This window comes from Erpetoichthys calabaricus, chromosome 15 (genome assembly GCF_900747795.2).
Source record: "Erpetoichthys calabaricus chromosome 15, fErpCal1.3, whole genome shotgun sequence".
In the NCBI taxonomy this organism is placed as follows: Eukaryota; Metazoa; Chordata; class Cladistia; order Polypteriformes; family Polypteridae; genus Erpetoichthys; species Erpetoichthys calabaricus.
In genome coordinates, this window is record NC_041408.2 from 66,231,561 (window position 1) to 66,253,094 (window position 21,534).

The 21,534-nt window shown below is 37.8% G+C and overlaps 1 protein-coding gene across 1 annotated transcript; it reads right to left on the minus strand.

Moving 5' to 3' along the window:
• Window positions 1-8,349: 8,349 nt before the first annotated feature.
• On the minus strand, window positions 8,350-19,542 carry mad2l1bp (MAD2L1 binding protein). The gene is made up of 3 exons (XM_028820702.2): window positions 19,013-19,542; window positions 15,902-16,191; window positions 8,350-8,976 (listed from the first exon to the last, which is right to left on the minus strand). The coding sequence occupies exons 1-3, from the start codon at window positions 19,350-19,352 to the stop codon at window positions 8,437-8,439; spliced, it is 1,170 nt and encodes a 389-aa protein (XP_028676535.1). The 5' UTR covers window positions 19,353-19,542; the 3' UTR covers window positions 8,350-8,436.
• Between the last annotated feature and the right edge of the window lie 1,992 nt (window positions 19,543-21,534).

Sequence of the window (21,534 nt, forward strand, 5' to 3'; positions counted from 1 at the left end):
TCTGCTGTGAAAGCAGTAGAAACCAAAATACAGCTCAGCATTTAAAAGCTGAGCTGTTTAAATTAATATGGAGTGGTCATGTCATATGTCTAATTGTAGAGGTGCTGTTAGTGCTTAAGAATGTGGTCCCCTAAATTATGGCAATTGTTAATCTTTATTAATTGTACCAGAAATTAAATATTTTTGATTTGATATGCTTTATTAATCCCTGTGGGGAAATGATATTTTTGCATGACCTTTGGAGGTCAGAGTGCAGGGTCAGCCATTGCAAAGCCCCCCTGTAGCAATTTTCATGTTAAGGGCCTTGTTCAAGGGCCCAATGTTTATATTATATTTGCTGGCAATTCAAAGCCCCGAGTAGATTTCTCAAAGTCCATTTCATCAAGTATGCCTCACATGGAGAAGCTAATATCGAAAAATAAGAGAGAAAATCTGTCCGTTGGTTTCCAGCACAAGCATTGCCTTGGACTACAAACCTCAAGGCTGCAGGCGTTGTTCCTGCCTCGGACTTGTTGTGTGACCCTCAAGTCATGTTGCGGCATGTACTCAACTATCCAAAAATAATTAAAAATAATTCTGATGTATTTTGACATTGTAAGTTTCCTTGGATTAATGAGTCTGCTGTGACAATAGCAATTATGCATGCAAATTCCCAGAGCCTGAAACGGATGGGTAGTACAGGCCAGTAGTTAAGGACTGGACTGTGACGCACTAAGGTGGGCTTCGTTACGCGGTCTAGTCGCTCAGCCTCTCAGATATCCGTTTGTGTTGTGTGCTTCTTATTCAGAAGTTCCAAAGTCTGGGCCAAATAAATCAATATAATTAATACTGCAAAGTGCAAAAGGTTGTATGAAAATAATTTTAATACTTGATCAATTTAAAACATTCCAACAACAGGTAGTTCATGTTTGTACTATTAGGGTGTCATTTTACAATGTGTTTCTAGAGCTTTAACTCATTTTAAAACCTTTGGTCTGTGACATTTTGGCATTAAGAAAACTGGTGGATGGAACTTTTAAATCAGACCTTGAATGTAATAAACAATTTTAAATGCACGTGTGTTTTTTTTTTTTTTTTTTACTTGAGTCATACAAATGGTGGCAGATTGTTATGTGTGGGGACTAAATCAATAGAACGTTAAGAACAGTTTTCAAGCTTGTTCATTCAACCGAACGTCTAAAATATCAGCACGTCAATATCTGAAGGGCTCTAAAGTCCTGTTCTCCACCTCCCTGCTTGGTAATTTATTCCCAGTGTCTGTGGTTCTTCACGTGAAGAAAAACTTTGACATTTGAATGTAGAGAAAAGCCAAGAAAAATGACACCTTTTATTGGCTAACTAAAAAGATTACAACATGCAAGCTTGCATATCGTAATCTTTTTAGTTAGCCAATAAAAGGTGTCATTTTGCTTGGCTTTTCTCTACATTCATAATGGCTAACACGGTACAACACCCTAGTACTACTGACATTTGTATGAAATTGGCCCTTAACAAATTTCCACTCATAGCCCTGTGTTTGTGTTGAAAAAGTAATTTAACAAGAAACAATTAGGATCCACTGTACTAATTCCTTTCATATTTTAAACACTTCAGTCTTGTCACCTCTTAATCTTTGTTTGCTTAAAGTGGAAAGCCTCAGCTCCTTCAATCTCTCCTCATACTTCTAGTCCAAGAATCAGCATAGTTGTTCTGATCTGGACTTTCTCTAACACTGCCACAGAATGTGTTTGTATAATATGGAGGCCAAAACTGTGCACGGTACAGGATCATTGCCAAATAAGTGCCATGCCAGGATGTTAGGCTGGCAGTGAATATGAACTCCATTGTGCACCTATACAGGTTCATGAGAACAGACAGAAAAATACAATCGGCCTTCAAACAACAGAACAATTGGAGGCACTGGTAAGCCTTTTTGACAAAAGCCAAAACATGTGGTGCCCATTTTGGTTCATCTTAGGTCAATGACCAGCTCCTTGGTTTTGCAGACATTAAGGGTGAGATTGTTGTCCTGACAACACGAAGTCAGGAGGTATACATCTTTTCTACAAGCAGGCTCGTCAATGTTTCAATGTTTTGTGTACGGTAGACTCATGAACAGAGATGTTAACCTGATCCAATGATTCCTTCAACCTTTCAGCTGTTAGTCTGGAGTTGTTTTACCCTCATTGAACAGTCGATGTTGTCCCTTTCAAGTCATCTTGGCTGGTAAAAAAAAAAAAAAATTTAAATTGCTTCCATTGATACAGTACATACATATTGTCTAACTGTGCACAGGTGAGTATCAAAAGTCAAACTCGCCTTCAGGTCTGGTAACTCCTGACTCCATGTAGCTGCTGTTGAAGTCATCATCAGCCTAAGAGTTCACATACTTTTTCCAAACCACACCCGTAAATGTTTGATGTACTCAATATGTATGAGAACAATACAATAATTTGTACATTTTTTTAGTTAAAACTGTGTGTTTGTGCATTATTTATCTTAGTTGACGACTGGACCATAGTTTAAGACAAATGGAGTAAAAGGATTCAGATATCTGAGCTCTAGTGTTGGGAAGTGGTTTCAACTGTGAAAGATGATCAAATTTAACCAATTTCTGGTTCAAACATTCCCTTTCATACCTGTATTTATTTTTAGATGTATGATTTATAATTTTGACACTGCAGCACAATATTTTACATAGTTAAGTAGCAGAAGATGCCTAAAATATTGGTTTGGAATCCTATGTGTAATTATATTTATGTTCGTACTAATACTGCAGAAAAGCAAAAAATGTAAGTTCAGGACACCCCCAGTTTGTTAAGCAACTCGGTTACACTCATGCAGCAAAATGGAGGTGTAGACTGAAAAGGAAAATGCCTGGTTTACATTAAGCAGGAGTAGTTAAGAAATTTTGGAAGAATTCTGCAACACTAAACTCAGCAAAAAAAAAAAATCAAACTGAAAGTCACTTCTTCTGATATCTGATAGAGGGGTTTGGCAAGTCCTTTCATTATTAAATAACTGCCCAGTGTTTCACCAAAGGGGAAAGCATCACGGAGGAGGCTATGATCAGTCAAATTAATGTTAAAAAAATTAAAAAAAAAAAAAAAAAAAGACTTTCCATTCTGCAGCAGTTAGTATCTTCTGAAAATACTGCACAACACTTCACCCTGTCCCAGATGATACCGCTGTAAGTCACCAGGCTTTTGGTGATGTATTTGATTCAGATAGCAGATCAACCCTAAACCACCCTCTGAGCCTTTCCTGCAACATTGAATTAAAAGAATATAAAGAAGATGACCCAGAGCAACAGACAAAGTGGAAATCAAATGTAATAAATTATATAAATACACAAACAAACATTCACAATTGACTCCATAACCACACCTCCCCACCACCACTACAACACATACAGTATACAAATAACAAAAGAAAAAAAAAACACCACCACACACAAAGTCCACACGGTTCTGTCGCATCTTTAATGAAATTGTAGTCTTTTTTCCCCTCTGTTTTTGCAGGGTCTCCAGAACAATAAAGATTGTGTTCAGCTCACCCAATCTAGAACCCCTTGACTGTCCCATCTGTTTCTTCCTGTAGCACATCAGCCGATGAAGTCTTCGAGGGGTCCACCTCCAAACTGGAAAGGGCTTCAACCTTAAATTTATTTTAGATTTTTATTAATTTTATTTGAAGCAAACAACAATCCATATACTCAAGTCAAACTTAAAAAAATCAAAATTCAACCCCACCCAAGAGGGCTTCGGACCTTTAAGTGAGGCAATCTCCTGGCTGGCCTTGGATAGACTACACTGGTATTTTCCACCACAAAGACACGTGTTCCATATTGTTCCCTCCCTCCCGACTTTTCGTGCTGCTTTTTTTTTTTTTTTACCATGGCAACCTCCCAGAAACCACTGCAACTGACCGTACCTCACCAAGTTCCTCCTTATTGCCATCTGCCCAATATGCCCGTTTTTTTTTTCCTTCCAGTCTAACATAGGTGCTTGGGTAGAGACAGGGTTTACATTGAGGACGACACAGAGGGACAAAAGACAAACCAGAAAATACATTAAGTGGCAGTGCTACGGCATAGACACGACCCACAAAGGCAATATGTATGGAAAGGCACAGGCATGCACAGGTCATTTCTAGGTGCTACTGCCATTTCCATGTCCGTCTGTCCACATGAAACAACTCTGCTGAACTAATTTTGATAAAACTTGGCACACATATTCTTCAAGAAAATATAGTGGCATGCAAAAGTATTCAATCTCCTTGAAAGTAATCATACTTTTTAGCATGACAAAAGATTTATACACATATTTATCCATTCAGTATTTTTAATGTGAACTCTTATGCTGTCACAATACATTTCCAAAGTCAAAATAAACCACTTTCTGTAGATATTTAACGGAAGAAGAAAAACACAAAAAAGTTAGCATTTTCATAAATATTTAAACCTCTCTGCCTTGAAAGCTACAGGTTTACACAAATGACAAAGTAAATCACAAACACCATAAAGGTGACAGTCATTTGACCATAATTAAACCTAATTAGGTACTACTTGCGAGTCCTTTACCTCTCTCTAGATATAAAAAGCACCCTTTGTAACGGCCGGAGTCTTTGACCAATCACTGCAAAAATTAAACACAAAGGAGCATTCTGCTGAGGTGAGAAACAAGTCATTAACATGCACAAGGCAGGCAATGGCTACAAAAAAATGTCAAAGAGTTTGAATGTCCTGTTAAGCACTGTTGGAGTCATCAGAAAGTGGAAGGTTCATCCCAGTACCCAGACTCTTATTAGAACTGGCCGTCCCTTACCACTAAACATCAGAGCAAGATGTCGACTGGTGAGACAGTCTACTATAAATCCAGCTGTCACTCTCTGAATGCAACTTGGTTGAAACTGGAATGAACACGCATGGGTCCACAATTTCAAGAGCTCTCCATAAAACAGGCCTCTGTGGGACGGTATCAATAAAGAAGCCATTCCTTAAGAAGGTCCACATAAAAGCATGTATGGCATTTGCTACAATGCATTAGAAAGATCCAGTTAAGATTATGGACAGATGAGACCAAAACAGAACTTTTTGGCCAGAGTTCAAAGAAGTGGTGGCCAAATGGTGGCAGCATTTTGCTATGGTGTTGCTTTTCATGAGCTGGGACTGGGAATTTTGGAGTTGAAGGGACAATGGACAGACACAAATACCTCACAATATTGCAGGAGAACTTGTTTTAGTCTACTATGAGCCTACAGATTGGGAGAGGATTCATCTTTCAACATGACAATGACCCTAAACAGAAGCCCAAAGTGACACTGAAATGGCTCAAAAACAAACAGATGAATGTTTTGGAATGGCCAAGTTAAGGCCCTGATCTTAACCCAAAACCGCAAATCTGCGGCACGATTTTAAAACTACTGCTCAGAGGCACCATCCAACCAACCTAGTGGACCTCTATCAATTCTGTCAAAAATAATCACTCTTAAACAATTTGTAAAACTGGTACATATATACTCCAAAATTAAGGCTGTTATTGAAGCAAAAGGGTGCTAGAAAAATCATTAATGTGAAGGGCTTGAATACCTATGCAAACGCTAACTTTGGAGTTTTTCTTCTTCAGTTAAATATCTACAAGATTGGTTATTTTGACTGACTTTATAACTGTATTGTTACAGCATAAGAGTTCACATTAAAATAGTGAATGAATAAATGAGTGTACAAATCTTTTGCCATGCTGAAAATAGTGATGACTTTCAACGGGACTGAAAACTTTTGCATGCCACTGTATGTCTGGAAAGTTCAATTTTACTTGAGATACCTAAAAAAAATAAAAAACAATAAAAGAGTGCACTGCACACAATTTTGAAAGTTTAAAATCCCCATTGAAAAGTATTGTGGAATTTGCAAACTTGTCTATCAAACAGAGAAACATTCAGTGCAACTACCACTACAAATTAGCTGACTGTTTTTAACTTTACCTTGAAGAGTGGTCACTTTGACTTGTAGATTTTCCTGTTTTATTCATCTGAGACACACTCTTGAGAGCAAAATGGATTTGAATACAAGTCAGAATAAAAATCCTCCCATGCAAAAAAAAAATTAAGTTGTTTTACACAATAAGTTTTAACAGAAGCACAAAAAAAAAACAAAAAAAAAAAAAACACACCCTTTTGCAGACCAGTATAATTAAAAAATGAACACAATTCCACCTATAGTTTAAAGGTGCAGCTCCTCTAATCGATATCAACATAAGAAGTGTTCCGAAAGGGAACTATAGTAGATATGTAGTATTTTGATAATATTAATTACTGAGTTCCAACTATTACTAGATATATGGGGAACTTAATGCAGTAGCTTTTCTCCTTGCATGGGGTTATACGGATTATGATTTTATGCTACTAAGTTATTTTGTATCGATGGTTTTATTTATTTGGTTAGTCTCGCTTTTTTGTTGAAACAAGTTGGCACATAGTGGTATGGTATTATTGATATAGTTAAGAAGGAGAGGAAGAGGGTATCGTATTCACTACACTAAACTGTTGGGGTGGTTATTGGAGTTCTCTTTTTGGGATAACTTGTTATTAATATAAAAAAAAAAAAAAAGATTCCATTATGATTCAAAATTTCTCTAACACTATAATTTATGGGAAAAGCTTCAGACCTGCTCTCCATCATGGTCTAAAACAGCCAACAAGTTTACACTGAGACTAACAGAGATTTTAAATCTCTATTGAGTATTTTCAAAAATGTTATGTTCAAGAAATATGAAGTACAGTTAGTCACAGATCCTCCACAACTAATAGCACAATTGGTCAATGCTACTTTTACATCATTTGAAATGGAATCTGCTGTCTATGAAAGCTACTGAGCCTCCAAATAGACAATTTAGGTACTTTTTAACTACATGATACTGAAAAGTTAAAAATCATGCAATTAATCTAGCCTAATAACTTTTTTTTTTTTTTTTAGAAAACTTCAACTTTCAAATCAGTTAACTGAAATTCCTAATCACACCCAAGTGTCAAATGTGTCTAGTCTAGTTTGTAGTCCAACATGTGAGAGACATAGCTCTATTATCAGACAAAGACTCCCACTTTGTAAGCATAAAATAAAATTACTAAAGAGACAATGCATATGTATTTTAAAAATGAAAAATGCTGATGAGATTCACTTCTACATATTAAAATTTCAAAATAAAAAAAAGGACTTCAAAATTTCTCAGTGTTAACAGATGGGTGCTTTTAAGGATAATGCCAATACTAGTAATGAACACGTGTTTAACGCTAGTCCTAAGCAACAACCTCCACCCAAAGCTACTCCTAGCATAAACTTTTGCTATTTTGTAACAGCAAAAGAGACATTTGGGAATTAAATTGAAAGAAAAAACACAAACCTAATATTCTGAACATCAACATCCAAGGAGGAATAACCAAAGCTAAAGTATACATTTACAAAAAAAAAAAAAGTAAATTGTGAAACATTTTTATTTAAAAATAACAGATTAAACTTTTAATTGAATAAAAACAAATCTGTACAGAAGACCTTTCCAAGCAAGAAATCAAACAGATTTCAGAAACAATGCTTATACACTTCCTCTCCTTATTGTATAAACCCTTATACTATTAACATTTTCATTTTTTTTCCTTTAAATTACTTATTCTAAAATGCACTTATCCTCTTATTAAATTGAAATTAAAGTATAACGAGTAACTGAAAGGATTTACCACTTTTTGCTCTGTCTGAAAAGTGTAAAAATAAAGTGGTTCCTCTGTAACATGGAAGTAAGACGGGTGTTTAAGAAGAGAACTTGACAAAAATAACAAAACTGATGTTAAAATAAAAGATCGAAAAGCTAAAAATTGGGAGAAAAAAAAAAAAAGACTAATACAAATTATACTAAAACAGGTACATGCTTCCATAAAAACCAACACTAAACAGCACAGCAAAAGTGTTCTTATTCTACTTAGGATGTTGTGATTTAACAAATCTTAAAGAATTCTCTAGCTAAATAGAGATTAGGCAGTCAGGAAAAATGAACAAATAAAATCCAGACTGTATGACCTTGTGGCTTGAAATATTTAGCACCAACTTTTACTTTTGAGAAGAATTTAAAATGGTTGAAGAATGCCCACACATCAAGTTGCAGTTTTCCTACATGTCCTCTGGGAATTCCCAGTTTGATGCCCACTGTTTTCAAATGCAGAAAAAAAAAAGTTTAACACGAAGAATTTCCTTAACTATCAGACAACAGACGCCTTCCTTTTATCCAGGAAGTTATAGTGAGGTATTCCAAAAAAGATTTGCTGAAATTACTATTTTTTTTATATATATCAGCACTCTCCGGTTGCATGTTATATATGTATATAATGTATTTGCACGTATGCAGCCACAAAATAAAATACCTAATGTAGTGTCCACCTGCTGCCACTGCTGGCATTTCCCTTTTAAAATCATTTATAAAATCCCTTAACAGTCACTGGTGCTTGAAACCATATGTAGTCGTCCCAGTCTGAATGGTCCATCTGGAAGAGCGTTTGATGGCTTAGCTCTGCACTAGCACTGCAGGAAAGAGCTATGATCTGCTTCTTTACCCTAGTTGGCACTTTATACTCTACCTTTGGCCGGAACCAACTGACACCACAATTTCGGTGGCACTGCACCATGACTGTTGTGGTCATAAGCTGAACTGATTTGGGGTCAGAAAAAATATCAGCCATGAAGAGTGTTCTGAAGATCTTTCTAAGACAGGTAGCTGGTTTCAGGCTCTGCTCATTGGGACCCAAGGAAATTTCCTGGAGATTGACCTCATATAGCTCCTTAGGCAGCATGATATTGCCTCCAAGTAGAAAGAGCACACGGGGTACCAGACTCTGAGCAAAAAGCACCTCCAGGTTGTGCAAGATCTCTTCCAGGTTATCAACTGCCCGCTGACATTTTTTACTGTCCCAGCCATCTTCTTTCTGTGGTTTTCTACTGCCCAGCTCATTTGTCTGTGAAAACAACGAAATTAGCCTTATAAAAAAATATATATATATATTCTAGCAAATCTTCATCTATCCAAACTTACCACTTATGCATACAATGGACTAAAGTCCAGGACAAAGAAGCTGGAATGTGAAAACATAATATCTCCAAAACGCATCGTTTATATAAGACTGACCAAAGTTAAACATGGACTAGATGATGATATTTTGACTGATGGCAAAAAAAGACTAAATTGTCAATTAGTCTAATGCTTTTTAGATTTAAGGTAAGAACCAGTATTCAGCCTGTCAGCATGAAACAGAAGTGACTTGATTAATGTTTAGTATAGGAGAAACTGGGAAGGTCCTGTTGAGCTAATCTCAACTTACTAACCAATTGATACAAACAAATTAAAATTAAAGCATACACTAGGGTACCTCAGAGTCACAGCTGAAGCCATGCGAAAGATGTGTACTAAAATGTATTTCATTCTTTAAAAAAAACAAACAAAAAAAAAAAAAACAACAATGCATTGCTAATTAAATACTTGCACCATACAGAAACTCCCAACATATGCTCACCCTCTTTCATTAATAACTTGAACACTAACAAAAAGTGAAAGCAGTTCCTATTATAAGAAAAGCTTGTGTACTGTCAAACAGGAATTGATGAAAAATGATTGTTTCAACATAATGAGCTGAAATTAATTAACTGTCGTGTGTAAAGTTGAACATTTGAGATTTAGTTTAATTCTTTACCAAAGATGGAGAAGCACAATTCAATTACTTAAATTGCAGACATAGGCTCCTCCTCATCAGAAAGTATTCAGAACCCTTCACTTTCTGCACTGTGTTGTAGATTCAATTGTAAATGGATAACTTTGCAATTTTTGCCTAATAATCTACACTCAATAAACCAGAGCAACAAAGTGAACATGTTTCATGCTCAATCAGGCACAGACTCCATTATTTCACACACAACCTTCACATAATAAACAGACAGCAGCACTATGTGCAAAGAGTTCTAAAGAAAAACAAATGCATAAACTGTTTTTTAAAGAAAAATAGGGCTTTTAGCCGAGTACACATTTTTTGAGGTAATATTACAAGTGTCCGATAGTAAAAAGACACTCACACTTCTCCAATTCATTTTACTTACAGCTAAACTCCAACAAACAAAAATTTACATAGGTTATGGAAATAAATACAATTATAAATGTAATGGGTAATATTCCTGGGGTTCTCTTTCAGGTCTTGAAAATGAGAGTTAAAATATCAGCCATATGAACAACTAATACTATGAACAAGGAACATTCATCTGTGCAAGGAAGCGAATTTTCATTTTGCAAGTCCAGAGTTTCTAAAATAATTCTCCTAATTTGCATCCATGCACAATAAAATAGATATTTTGTTTTAGATTTGCTGGTGTGTTAACCTTCCTTACTGGTATTTATTGCTCAAATAGTAGATGCTACTGAAAGCAAAAATAAGATTTCTAATGGGAAAGCATCAAAGCAGAATTACTGATGTAAATGGTGCATCTTAATGTACCTGAGAATTACTGAAAGCAGAAAAAAAAAAATGTTATTTTCGCCTTTTTATAGAAGCACTAAACAATGTGGCATATTACAAAACTTCTAGTCAAAGAGGATGAAAAACTACATCTATCAATCTATGTCCGATTACATGACTAGAAATCGCAGAGCATGACAAATCACTCAGCTCTGCAATGACCTTCCAGCACAGCTTCACATTTCCAAAGCATCACAGGCTCATCCCTTTTTCTGACAAACAACGTTTTGCCTGACAGAGCTAGTGCTGTACAAATGCTTTTCAGGTAGGGCAAGTTCAACTGCAATCTCAGTTCTCTTTTCCAGTTTATGAGGTCCAAGACACCTGCATTTCGGATTCTTTGTAGCCGTGTTAATCGCCTTATACTTGCATCGGTTGTCCACTCTTGTGCGCACACACAGCCCATCCCAAAGACCTAAATCTAAATTAAACCTTTTATATTTTGTCGGGGCGAGTCACAGACTCATTGGACAGAGTCACTAGGTATATCAGAATATACAATTCGAAGTCTGCTTCTGACTCACTAAGATAATGCAAATGATGTCTGTGACAGAGAACTGCTGGAAAAGTCATGTAATGTGTCAAGGCCTTAAGACACCTATCAATGTTACTGTAGCACAAGAAACTGTTCATCAAAGTCAACTCCTCTAGTCACAGCAGGCCTACTGGCCCCCCAAATAATTTACTTCAGCATAAGCACAATTATTTGCTCAACATAGGGGACTTTGCCAAATAAAAAACAGGAAATTTATATTTTGTTTTTGCCGGTCATTTTTGAGGAGTAGATGCTATATTAAACCTCTATTGTCTGTGTGACTGCGCTCAAGTCCATTCCCTTCAAGCAATCTGATAAGACAGCTTTGGGATGAGCATTCAAAGCCAACGTGACTGAAAAAGGAAGCACTGGGCAAGAGGGGTTGACATACGAGAATACCGAAAAGGGGTGCAAGGTTCAATTCCCGAGTACAGGTTTTATTTATTTATTTGGTTTTTTTTGTTGTTTTACAAAAAACAGTTAAAATGGAGCATTTCAATGACGACAAAGAAAATATGTACCGAGTGATGTTGGATCTCTACAGACTAATGTGACAATACTAGATTCACCTCCAAAGATGGGAAGTATAAATGGACAGAAGGTGAGCAACATGCCTTGAAATGACCACCCAAGAACCAGGCTTTACGAAAATGCGCTCAAGGCAGGAATCAACAGCTGAGACAGGCTGAGACACCCGAGGATACTGAAGAAACACACAGGAAGAACATTGACAGCATAAATAAGGTAAAACATATCAAATGTTGGCGGCACGGTGGCGCAGTGGGTAGCGCTGCTGCCTCGCAGTTAGGAGACCTGGGTTCGCTTCCCAGGTCCTCCCTGCGTGGAGTCTGCATGTTCTCCCCGTGTCTGCATGGGTTTCCTCCGGGCGCTCCGGTTTCCTCCCACAGTCCAAAGACATGCTGGTTAAGTGGATTGGCGATTCTAAATTGGCCCTAGTGTGTGCTTGGTGTGTGGGTGTGTTTGTGTGTGTCCTGCAGTGGGTTGGCACCCTGCCCGGGATTGGTTCCTGCCTTGTGCCCTGTGTTGGCTGGGATTGGCTCCAGCAGACCCCCCCGTGACCCTGTGTTCGTATTCAGCGGGTTGGAAAATGGATGGATGAATTTATTTAATGCATTAACATTCCATACAATCAAGTCAAACTTAACAAAACTAAAATCAATTCAATCCCCACCCATGAGAAAGAGAGAAAGGCCAACAGCCAGAGTAAAACTTTTGAGAGTAGTATAGAGGGAAAGGAGTTTCTCTCCCCAATATAAGTGCTTAACCTAAAATATTATTGATTTGATCCTCCATCCATCCATCCATCCATCATCCAACCAGCTATATCTTTACACCGGGTCACGGGGGTCTGCTGGAGCCAATCCCTGCCTGCCAGGTTTATAAAAAAATTTTCAACAGATCCTTTAACAGAGAATTTGTTTTTCCAATTTCAAATACAGTCGATTCCGCTTAATCGGGACACCAGTTAATTGGGCCAAATTGTAAAGAACAAATCCAGTCTCTGCCAGTCAACAAGACAAAGCAAAATCGACGGCTTTCTTAATAAACAGGATTAACTATCAGTAACCACATGTATGAATCGATTTACTACCTTTCTCTTGTTATTTGGATAGAAGGGAATATTATAATGTTTGGATGACAAATTTCTCAAGTCGTTTTTAAAAGAATAAATGACAATTTATGCTGTGCAACATATATTCAAATGTACGTAACATCTTTCTATTACACAATTTTACCTTTTTTGCGAACTTCGCATAATTGGGCCAGCCGCTTAATTGGGGCAAAACGTCTCCATCCAGATGTGTCCCAATAGTAGTATAAAACATCAGTTACCCACTCACTTAACTGGGTGGGGGGGAATTTGGATTCTTCCAGTTGAGCAAAATAACTATGTGCTAATAGTGAAATAAAGGAAATTACAGTCTGTTTGTCCTTCTCCACTTTAAGCCCATCTGAGAGTACACTAAACTCAGCTATTAATGGATTAGGAGGGATTGTGACACCAAGGCTATCTGATAGGCATTTAAAAGGTTTCGTCCAGAATGATGTTAATTTGGTACACACCCAAAACATGTGACTTGGTGAAGCTGGAGCTTGATTGTAACATTCGCAGGTTGGATCTTGCCCTGGAAACATTTTGGACAATTTAAACGAGACAGATGTGCTCAATAAAAAAATTTAAGTTGAATAATTGAATGCTTTGCGCATATGGAGCTAGAGTGAATTCTGTGTATGGATACGTTCCACTCCTTTTTTGAAAGTTTGAGTAAGAGATTCTTTTCCCACTGTACTCTGGGATCTCTAAAAGGGTTTTATATATATTATAGAAATGATGTCAGAGTCTTCAAGACTGATCAGTATCTCTGTTTGTAATAGAAATAGGTGAGAGGTGAGGAAAATGAGCCAGATTTCATTTAGCAAAGTTTCTAATTTGGAGATAGTGGAAGAATTGTGTTGATGGGAAACTAAATTTAGACTATAATAGTTCAAAGGATGCAAAGACATTATTTGGATGCATGGATATTTATTTACTTGTGATGTAAATTTACCCCTAGCTATTGAAACTGATCTGCAATGATAAAAGAGGTGGTGTCCAATCTAATGTTGTTTGCTAGAGAATTCACAGAAAAAAAGCACACTTTTGTTCAAATTAATTTTGATTCCAGATATCTTTTGAAATTCTGCTAGTACAGTTAGGGCTGCAGGCACTGAAGTTTGTGGGTCTGATATATACAGTACCATATCATCTGCATATAGTGATATTTTCTATTCAAGTCCTTATCTGAAAATCCCTTTTACCTCCGATGAATTTCTAAAATGAACAGCTAATGGCTCAATTGAGATTGCAAATAGCAGTGGTGACAAGGGGCATCCTTGTCTAGTACCAAGTTCTAGTTTGAAGTAGTCCAAGATAGTGTTGTTAATACAAACTGAAGCTTCTGGACTGGCATACAATAGTTTGATCCATGCACGTATGTTAGGGCCAAACCCAAATTTATACAAAGTGGTGAATAGGAAGATTTTGCATAATCTAGTTAATAGGAAATTGACGAGGTGTAGTAGGTTGAATAGTTTATGTTCCAATACATGATTTAATAAAGCAGAGCCCATTGAACAATAATTTAAAAACAATAAGGTTCATCTGCATTCACCTGAACATGTTATTTTTAAGGCAAAGGCCAGTGTTTTCTACTGAAGAATTGAATTACAGGTTATTACAGAATTACAGGTTGGATGATAAATTAGACTGGACTGCCAATACTGATGCGCTGTGCAAGAAAGGACAAAGCCGGTTATACTTCCTTAGAAGGCTGGCTTCCTTCAACATCTGCAATAAGATGCTGCAGATGTTCTATCAAACAGTTGTGGCGAGCACCCTCTTCTACGCAGTGGTGTGCTGGGGAGGCAGCATTAAGAGGAAAGACGCCTCACGCCTGGACAAACTGGTGAGGAAGGCAGGCTCTATTGTTGGCATGGAGCTGGACAGTTTAACATCTGTGGCAGAGCGAAGGGCGCTCAGCAGGCTCCTATCAATTATGGAGAATCCACTGCATCCACTAAATAATGTCATCTCCAGACAGAAGAGCAGCTTCAGCGACAGACTGCTGTCACTGTCCTGCTCCACAGACAGATTGAGGAGATCGTTCCTCCCCCAAACTATGCGACTCTTTAATTCCACCAGGGGGGGTAAACGTTAATATTTAACATTATACATAGTTATTGTCTGTTTTTTTCACCTGTATTACAGTGATCCCTCGCTATATCGCGCTTCGCCTTTCGCGGCTTCACTCCATCGCGGATTTTATATGTAAGCATATTTAAATATATATCGCGGATCTTTCGCTGCTTCGCGGGTTTCTGCGGACATTGGGTCTTTTAATTTCTGGTACATGCTTCCTCAGTTGGTTTGCCCAGTTGATTTCATACAAGGGACGCTATTGGCAGATGGCTGAGAAGCTATCCAGCTTACTTTCTCTCTCTCTCTCTCTCTCTCTTGCGCTGACGTAGGGGGGGTGTGAGCAGGGGGGCTGTGTGCAGCTGCTTCCTGAAGGACATGCTGCACGGAGCTTCGCATACTTAAAAGCTCAAAGGGCACGTATTGATTTTTTTTATCTGTCTCTCTCTATCTCTCTCTTCCTCTCTCTTCCTCTCTCTTCCTGCTCCTGACAGAGGGGGTGTGAGCTGCCGCCTTCAACAGCTTTGTACCGGCGGTGCTTCTCATACTTAAAAGCCAAAAAGCCCTATTGATTTTTTTTTTTGACTGCTTGCTTTGCACTCCTTTGAAAAGGAAGATATGTTTGCATTCTTTTAATTGTGAGACAGAACTGTCATCTCTGTCTTGTCATGGAGCACAGTTTAAACTTTTGAAAAAGAGACAAATGTTTGTTTGCAGTGTTTGAATAACGTTCCTGTCTCTCTACAACCTCCTGTGTTTCTGCGCAAATCTGTGACCCAAGCATGACATTCTAAAAATAACCATATAAACATATGGTTTCTACTTCGCGGATTTTCCTATTTCGCGGGTGGCTCTGGAACGCAATCCCCGCGATGGAGGAGGGATTACTGTATTATCATTCTTTAATTTAATATTATTTATTGTATCAGTATGCTGCTGCTGAAGAATGTGAATTTCCCATCGGGATTAATAAAGTATCTATCTATCTATCTAAATGATGTGGTTTCTTTGAAAAAAGCGATTCTGTAAACATAATTTAAAATATCAGTTATCTTTGGAAGCCATTTATATTTTACTTTTAAGATAAAACCTTCTTAAAAAGATACAGTAATTATAGGAATATAAAAAACTAACCCTGTTTTGCTTACCAGAATCATTGCTTGCTGTTTCTTCTGAAAAAACACCATCTGCTCAAAAGGCATAGGAAGTTGTTGCCTTTGGTAAAGAATGTACTTAAAAATTTCACAAACAAACTTGCAGCAAGCCTCCTGGGTGACATATCCAGAAAATTCAACAGACACACAAGGCTCATCAAAGTCCCTGCTCGTTGGACTGGAAAGCAAACTGGGACTGGTGGAGCTTTTCAAATTTTCAGGATCTGCTTGAGTTTCCAGAACTGTATGATTTTCATCTTTACTACCAAGAGACAGCTGCAAATCTAGTTAATTTAAAAGAAAAATAAAATAAAATCAGTCATTCTTTGTCTACGTAAAAAGTACAAGCTTACAGCAAGGAACACTTAAACACATTTTCAGCCAATTTAGTGTCACTAATCAATCCACCTGCATATCTCAGAGGAGCAGAAAGAAAAGGGGAAAATAAAAACAAAAAGAAAAAACAATAGGTATGCAGAGAAAACCCTTGCAGACACAGGGAGAACAGCTGTGGGAAACTAATGGTCAAGTCAAGATATAAACCCAGCTCCCAATATTCTTTACTCTGTGTCACCATTCCAAGGTTTATTCTATACAGTACCACCCGTTTTCTATGCTTTACGAATTAAAATATATATCACCATATAACTCTGAAAATTGAGAAGACAAAACCTTTGAAATAAACACAGTTAAAGAGCACAAAAAAAGTATGTATTGACAGATACTTGGAGGAGTTATGGGGGTTATAAAATAGAAAACAGGAGTAATACTACCCAGTTCAAAATAATAACTTTTTGTAGCATATGTTGATGTGACATTCCAAACTCATATAATGAAGAAATTCTTGTTTTGCGATGAAGTTCAATACAAACTGAAAAAACGCCTGATCTCTGCCATATACATTTGTTCTACAAAATAAGGTAGAAAAAGTCCACTCCAAAATATTCAAAAGATATCATCCATCTAAATTATTTAATAAGTGTGGTATTAATATCTGTTTTTATTTCTGCACATATTCTAAAATTTTTGGACCAATACATTTTTACTGTAACACTATTACTACTGTATATAGAACGACCAAAACAAACTCTCCCAGTAGGTTTAAATGTACTTTTTTTCTTTTAATAAATATGCAGATAAAATGATATAAAAAATAGTCAATATACATAGATAGACAGACAGACAGATGGACCAACTGACCAACCTGTGTCTCCCATAAAGAATTTGGCTTTTAAAAGAAGTTCAATAAATAAAATATATTATACTATGACAACAAACCTCTCTCAATTACACACAGAATGACTGAAAAGACAGAAAACTAAAAAAATAAAACTTCTGACTTGGCAGGCACGGTCACACTAAGGTATTAACCAGGCATATTGCTGTTGGTATTACACAGCCCCAGTAGCATTTCTTGACACACTTCTGCTGGATAACTCGTTGGTGCTAGTGTGTCAGAGAGAGAGGGAGGGAGCAGCATTGTTCATAAAGGCACTTGGTTTTGTTTTCATTTTTTCCCTCACTACTACCTCCATCGGGTTGGGAGTGGTTCCCAAAGCATCTCAGTTAATGACATAAGACTAACGTTCAGAATGTTACACCTTCCATTGTACTTTTTCATATGTCTATTAAAATGTTAGAAACAGCATTAAGAAAAACTAGTGCATTTTCCTCCCACATCCCAAATAAGTACACATTAGCTTAATTGGCAAATAATAATAAATTGGCACAGTGTGAGTACCCTAAAATGTCTGGGGCTGGTTGGCACCAATGTTGCTAGGTTGGGCATTGCATCACTGTGACTTTGAACTGGATAACCAGGTTCAAAGTTAAATAGATAGTTTTTCACATTTTTTAATGATTTCTATTCTCAAGCCAAAATATATTAATATTCTTTTAAATGAGTTTCTTAAACATAAATATTAAAACTTTCTATGGTTGTAACTTTTCCAGTTTGTGAGATTCAAAACACCACATTCCTGGTGGAAGCAATCTCTGAAAAGGATTTAGGAGTTTATGTGGAGAGATTTTTATTGTCTAAGCAACATGTAAGCAATTTAAAACACTAATAAAATTTTATGTTGTATTGTGAAAATTGTCAAAAATATTTGGCAGGACATTATGCCCCGACTATATAATGCACTGAAGAGACTGCATTTGAAGCGTAGTGTGCAGTCCTGATCACCATGCTGCAACAAACGACATTAGCATTTGAAGCTGTGTGGAGGAGAACTACTACGTGCATTCTAAACAGACTTAAGGACATGTCGTAAACTGACAAGACTCTGTGAATTAAAACTGTTTAGTCTCGAGCAGAGCAAGCTTCTTTGGGACCAAATTCAGGTCTTCAAAACCCAAAAATTCATTTACAAGGTAGATTCAGCAGAATTATTTCAGCTTAAGTGTGAATCACGTACTCGGGGTCAACACTGAAAATTAACGGGACGTGCATTTAGGACTGAAGCCATAAAGCACTTTTTTATGCAGAATTGTGGGAATCTGAAACAAACTGCCAAGCTAAGCAGCTGATGCTGAAACCTTGACAATCTTTAAGGAGGATCTGGATGAAAGTTTGAGACAGCATAGATATTAGCAAAACAAATGAGGATGATGATGTGACTGGTCTCCTCGTATTTCTCAAATTTCTTATGTTCAGTACAGTGACAGAGCAGTGTTACTGGTTCAGTCCTTAGCAGTGATACAGTCAATTTGACGTTATACGTCCCAGTGTGGACACTAACTTTGGAAACAGCTCCCCACTTTAACTTGTAATTTGCAATTTAACCTAAAGACTTACGAAACTAATAACTGTGGATATAGTAAAGGAAGCATTTCCAACTCAGATCTAGCCATTGATTTCTAGATCAGCTATCAATTTCTAAGTTTAGCATTTAGCGTTCATATCAAGGTAACACATGCACGCACGCATAACGTAGGTAAAAAGTCAACTCCTTATTTTAAATTGGCCTTGACAAAGCAAAGCGGGCGGTCACTCTGTGCTGTTTAAGTCTATAAAAACAAAAAAATACAATGGCTGGAAAGTTTCAATGAGCAAAGCTTTTACTCCGTACGGCAGGAGGTCTGTTCTTCGTTTTCGTAACTCACCGACTTGGCGCTGGGGGCTGTTTTCCCAGTGGTCAGCCTCCTTCCTTGTCGGATTTCTCTCATCACAGGGGCTTTCTACCGCTATAACGGAAGGGCTTGACCTCACACTATCATCCTCACAGGGCGGCGGAACCGCTGGCTTCATAGTGCTCCTCACTTGTCCATTCTGAGGCTCCTCTAAAGCGTAAAAAGACTCGGACAATTCTGTTGCTTGAGACTCCCAAATGTTTTCACCTTTAATCTCAGACTGCAGGTCAACATCACAGAGGGCTGCCTCCTTAACCAGCGGGGTCTCCGTCCCTGTAGACTCCGACAACGATAATTCCAGAGACTCCGCCATTTTTTTTCTTTTGGGAGGCAGTTTGAATCTCCCCCTGCCGCTGCATCATGGGAAAAGACACACGCACAAAAAAATTAACCAATTAGCGTGTTAAACCAATTTGTGAACCACTGAAAATATTTGTGAGTTTAGGAAAGATCAAGCTATACCACCAGTCACGTCTTTGAGGACTATCCACTTGAAATGATTTTAAAAATGTGAAAACTATGAATCGCCTTTTCCTGTCAGAGGTCACCCAGATACTGGTAGGTAGACTACGGGACGAACTTTGGGTCATAAAGGCTCAAGCAAGGCTTACGTGAGAGACGGGTAGTTTATATGTTGTATTAATATCGTACAGACTTGACAAATTTTGAACATTACAAACAGATTTTGGTAAATCTTACTGACTGCCTGACTTATCAAATGATATGTGAACAAAACACGCAAATCCTTCCTGGTAAACTCCGATATGAAAATGTCTCAGGAGTAATGTGTTTTAAATAAACGTAATGCAATTTACGAAAGGAAGATGATTAAAGGCAAAGCAACACAAAGAGAAAATTACTCGTTGTACTATTATTTAATTTCAACCATGCCTCAATTTTCACAACTTTTTAAATAAAGTCATGGCAGCAAGGTTGATAAGTGTGACGCCAGTTCAACTCAGGGCACCCTGAATTTATTTCAGGACTTTGGAAAAATAGAACATAAATAAAATGCATTATATAGATAGACAAATATAATAAAATTTATCAATCCATCCATTATCCAACCTGCTATATCCTAACTACAGGGTCACGGGGGTCTGCTGGAGCCAATCCCAGCCAACACAGGGCGCAAGGCAGGAAACAAACCCTGGGTAGGGCGCCAGCACAAACACACACACACACACACATCGCCAATCCACCTAACCTGCATGTCTGTGACTGGACTGTGGGTGGAAACCGGAGCACCCGGAGGAACCCCAAACAGACACGGGGAGAACATGCAAACTTCACGCAGGGGGGATATTATTATTATTGTTGTGACGTGTCTTGCCACTGCATGGGCTGTAGGGATTGGAAACAGTGTCTTGGGGGGTATTTTTCGTACGTGGATTAGTCGTTTAGCCGGATGTAATTGTTGACAATTTGGCCTGATCCTGGATCTGTCTGTTTTTCGAAACTCTTGCCGGAAGTGTTGTCATAGCAACTCGTTGGTCAGACACAGGTTCAAGGGATATGACATTCCCTGCAACTGACCCAACAAAAAAGAGGGCTATATGGAACATACCTATTGCACACATGGAGGACAAATATATGCAGTGACCATCCTTTACCTGAAATGAAGTGACCACTGCATCCTGCCACTGGTTCGGAGGAGGAGCTTCCCCCTGGAATGCCCTCAGAAACAGGGCGATGGGCATTTTGCTGGAGAGGCAACTCTTCTGCAGGGGTTAGGTCTGGACTGCGTGGACCTCCACCTGTTTTTTGCTTGTCTGCCTTCTTATTAGCTTTAAAATTAATGTTTTTTATATTATATATGATTATTTATGTCAACAATTCTTTAAATAGTTATATACCAATATTTACCAGTTTGAAGTATATTCTTGTACTTCACTTTAACCTGTTCCCATGTTCTCCTTGTGCTCACATTTGATCTGGAATTATGACATATTAAATAATAATTAATCTGACACATAGGAAATGAAACGCTGCATTCAGTAAGTACAACGCACACTACTTAGCGTTTAATTTGTCGGCCACTTTTTGCCAGCCATCTTTTCTGGTCTGGGCTGCTTTTGCAGTGTTAACCCTTGTGCATATTAAATCTTGAAATTCTTCATGTCCTTCGAATAAAAGGTTTTGCACCGCGTGTGTGAAAAAAATGCGGCGTTCTTTCGTCATTTTGTTACAGCCTATCAAAGACTTGCTGATCATGTTTTCTAGACTCAATATATATGGGCTTTTCACTCAGCGCGGGCACACGCATTCATCTCGTATGATTAGATCCAGCTAGACTAATCTAATACACGGCTGCGTTTGAAAAACCGACTTATCTGGATGAGTTTCACTGGCATTAACTCATTTAAGATGAGGCACCTGATCTCGGATGATTTAAGCGATGCACGAAAAATACCCCCTGGGCAAGAGGTAGATAGGACGACAGCGGGTTATTTTTGTTATTTTGGAGGTGTCCCCGTGACCCAGACAACGGGCCG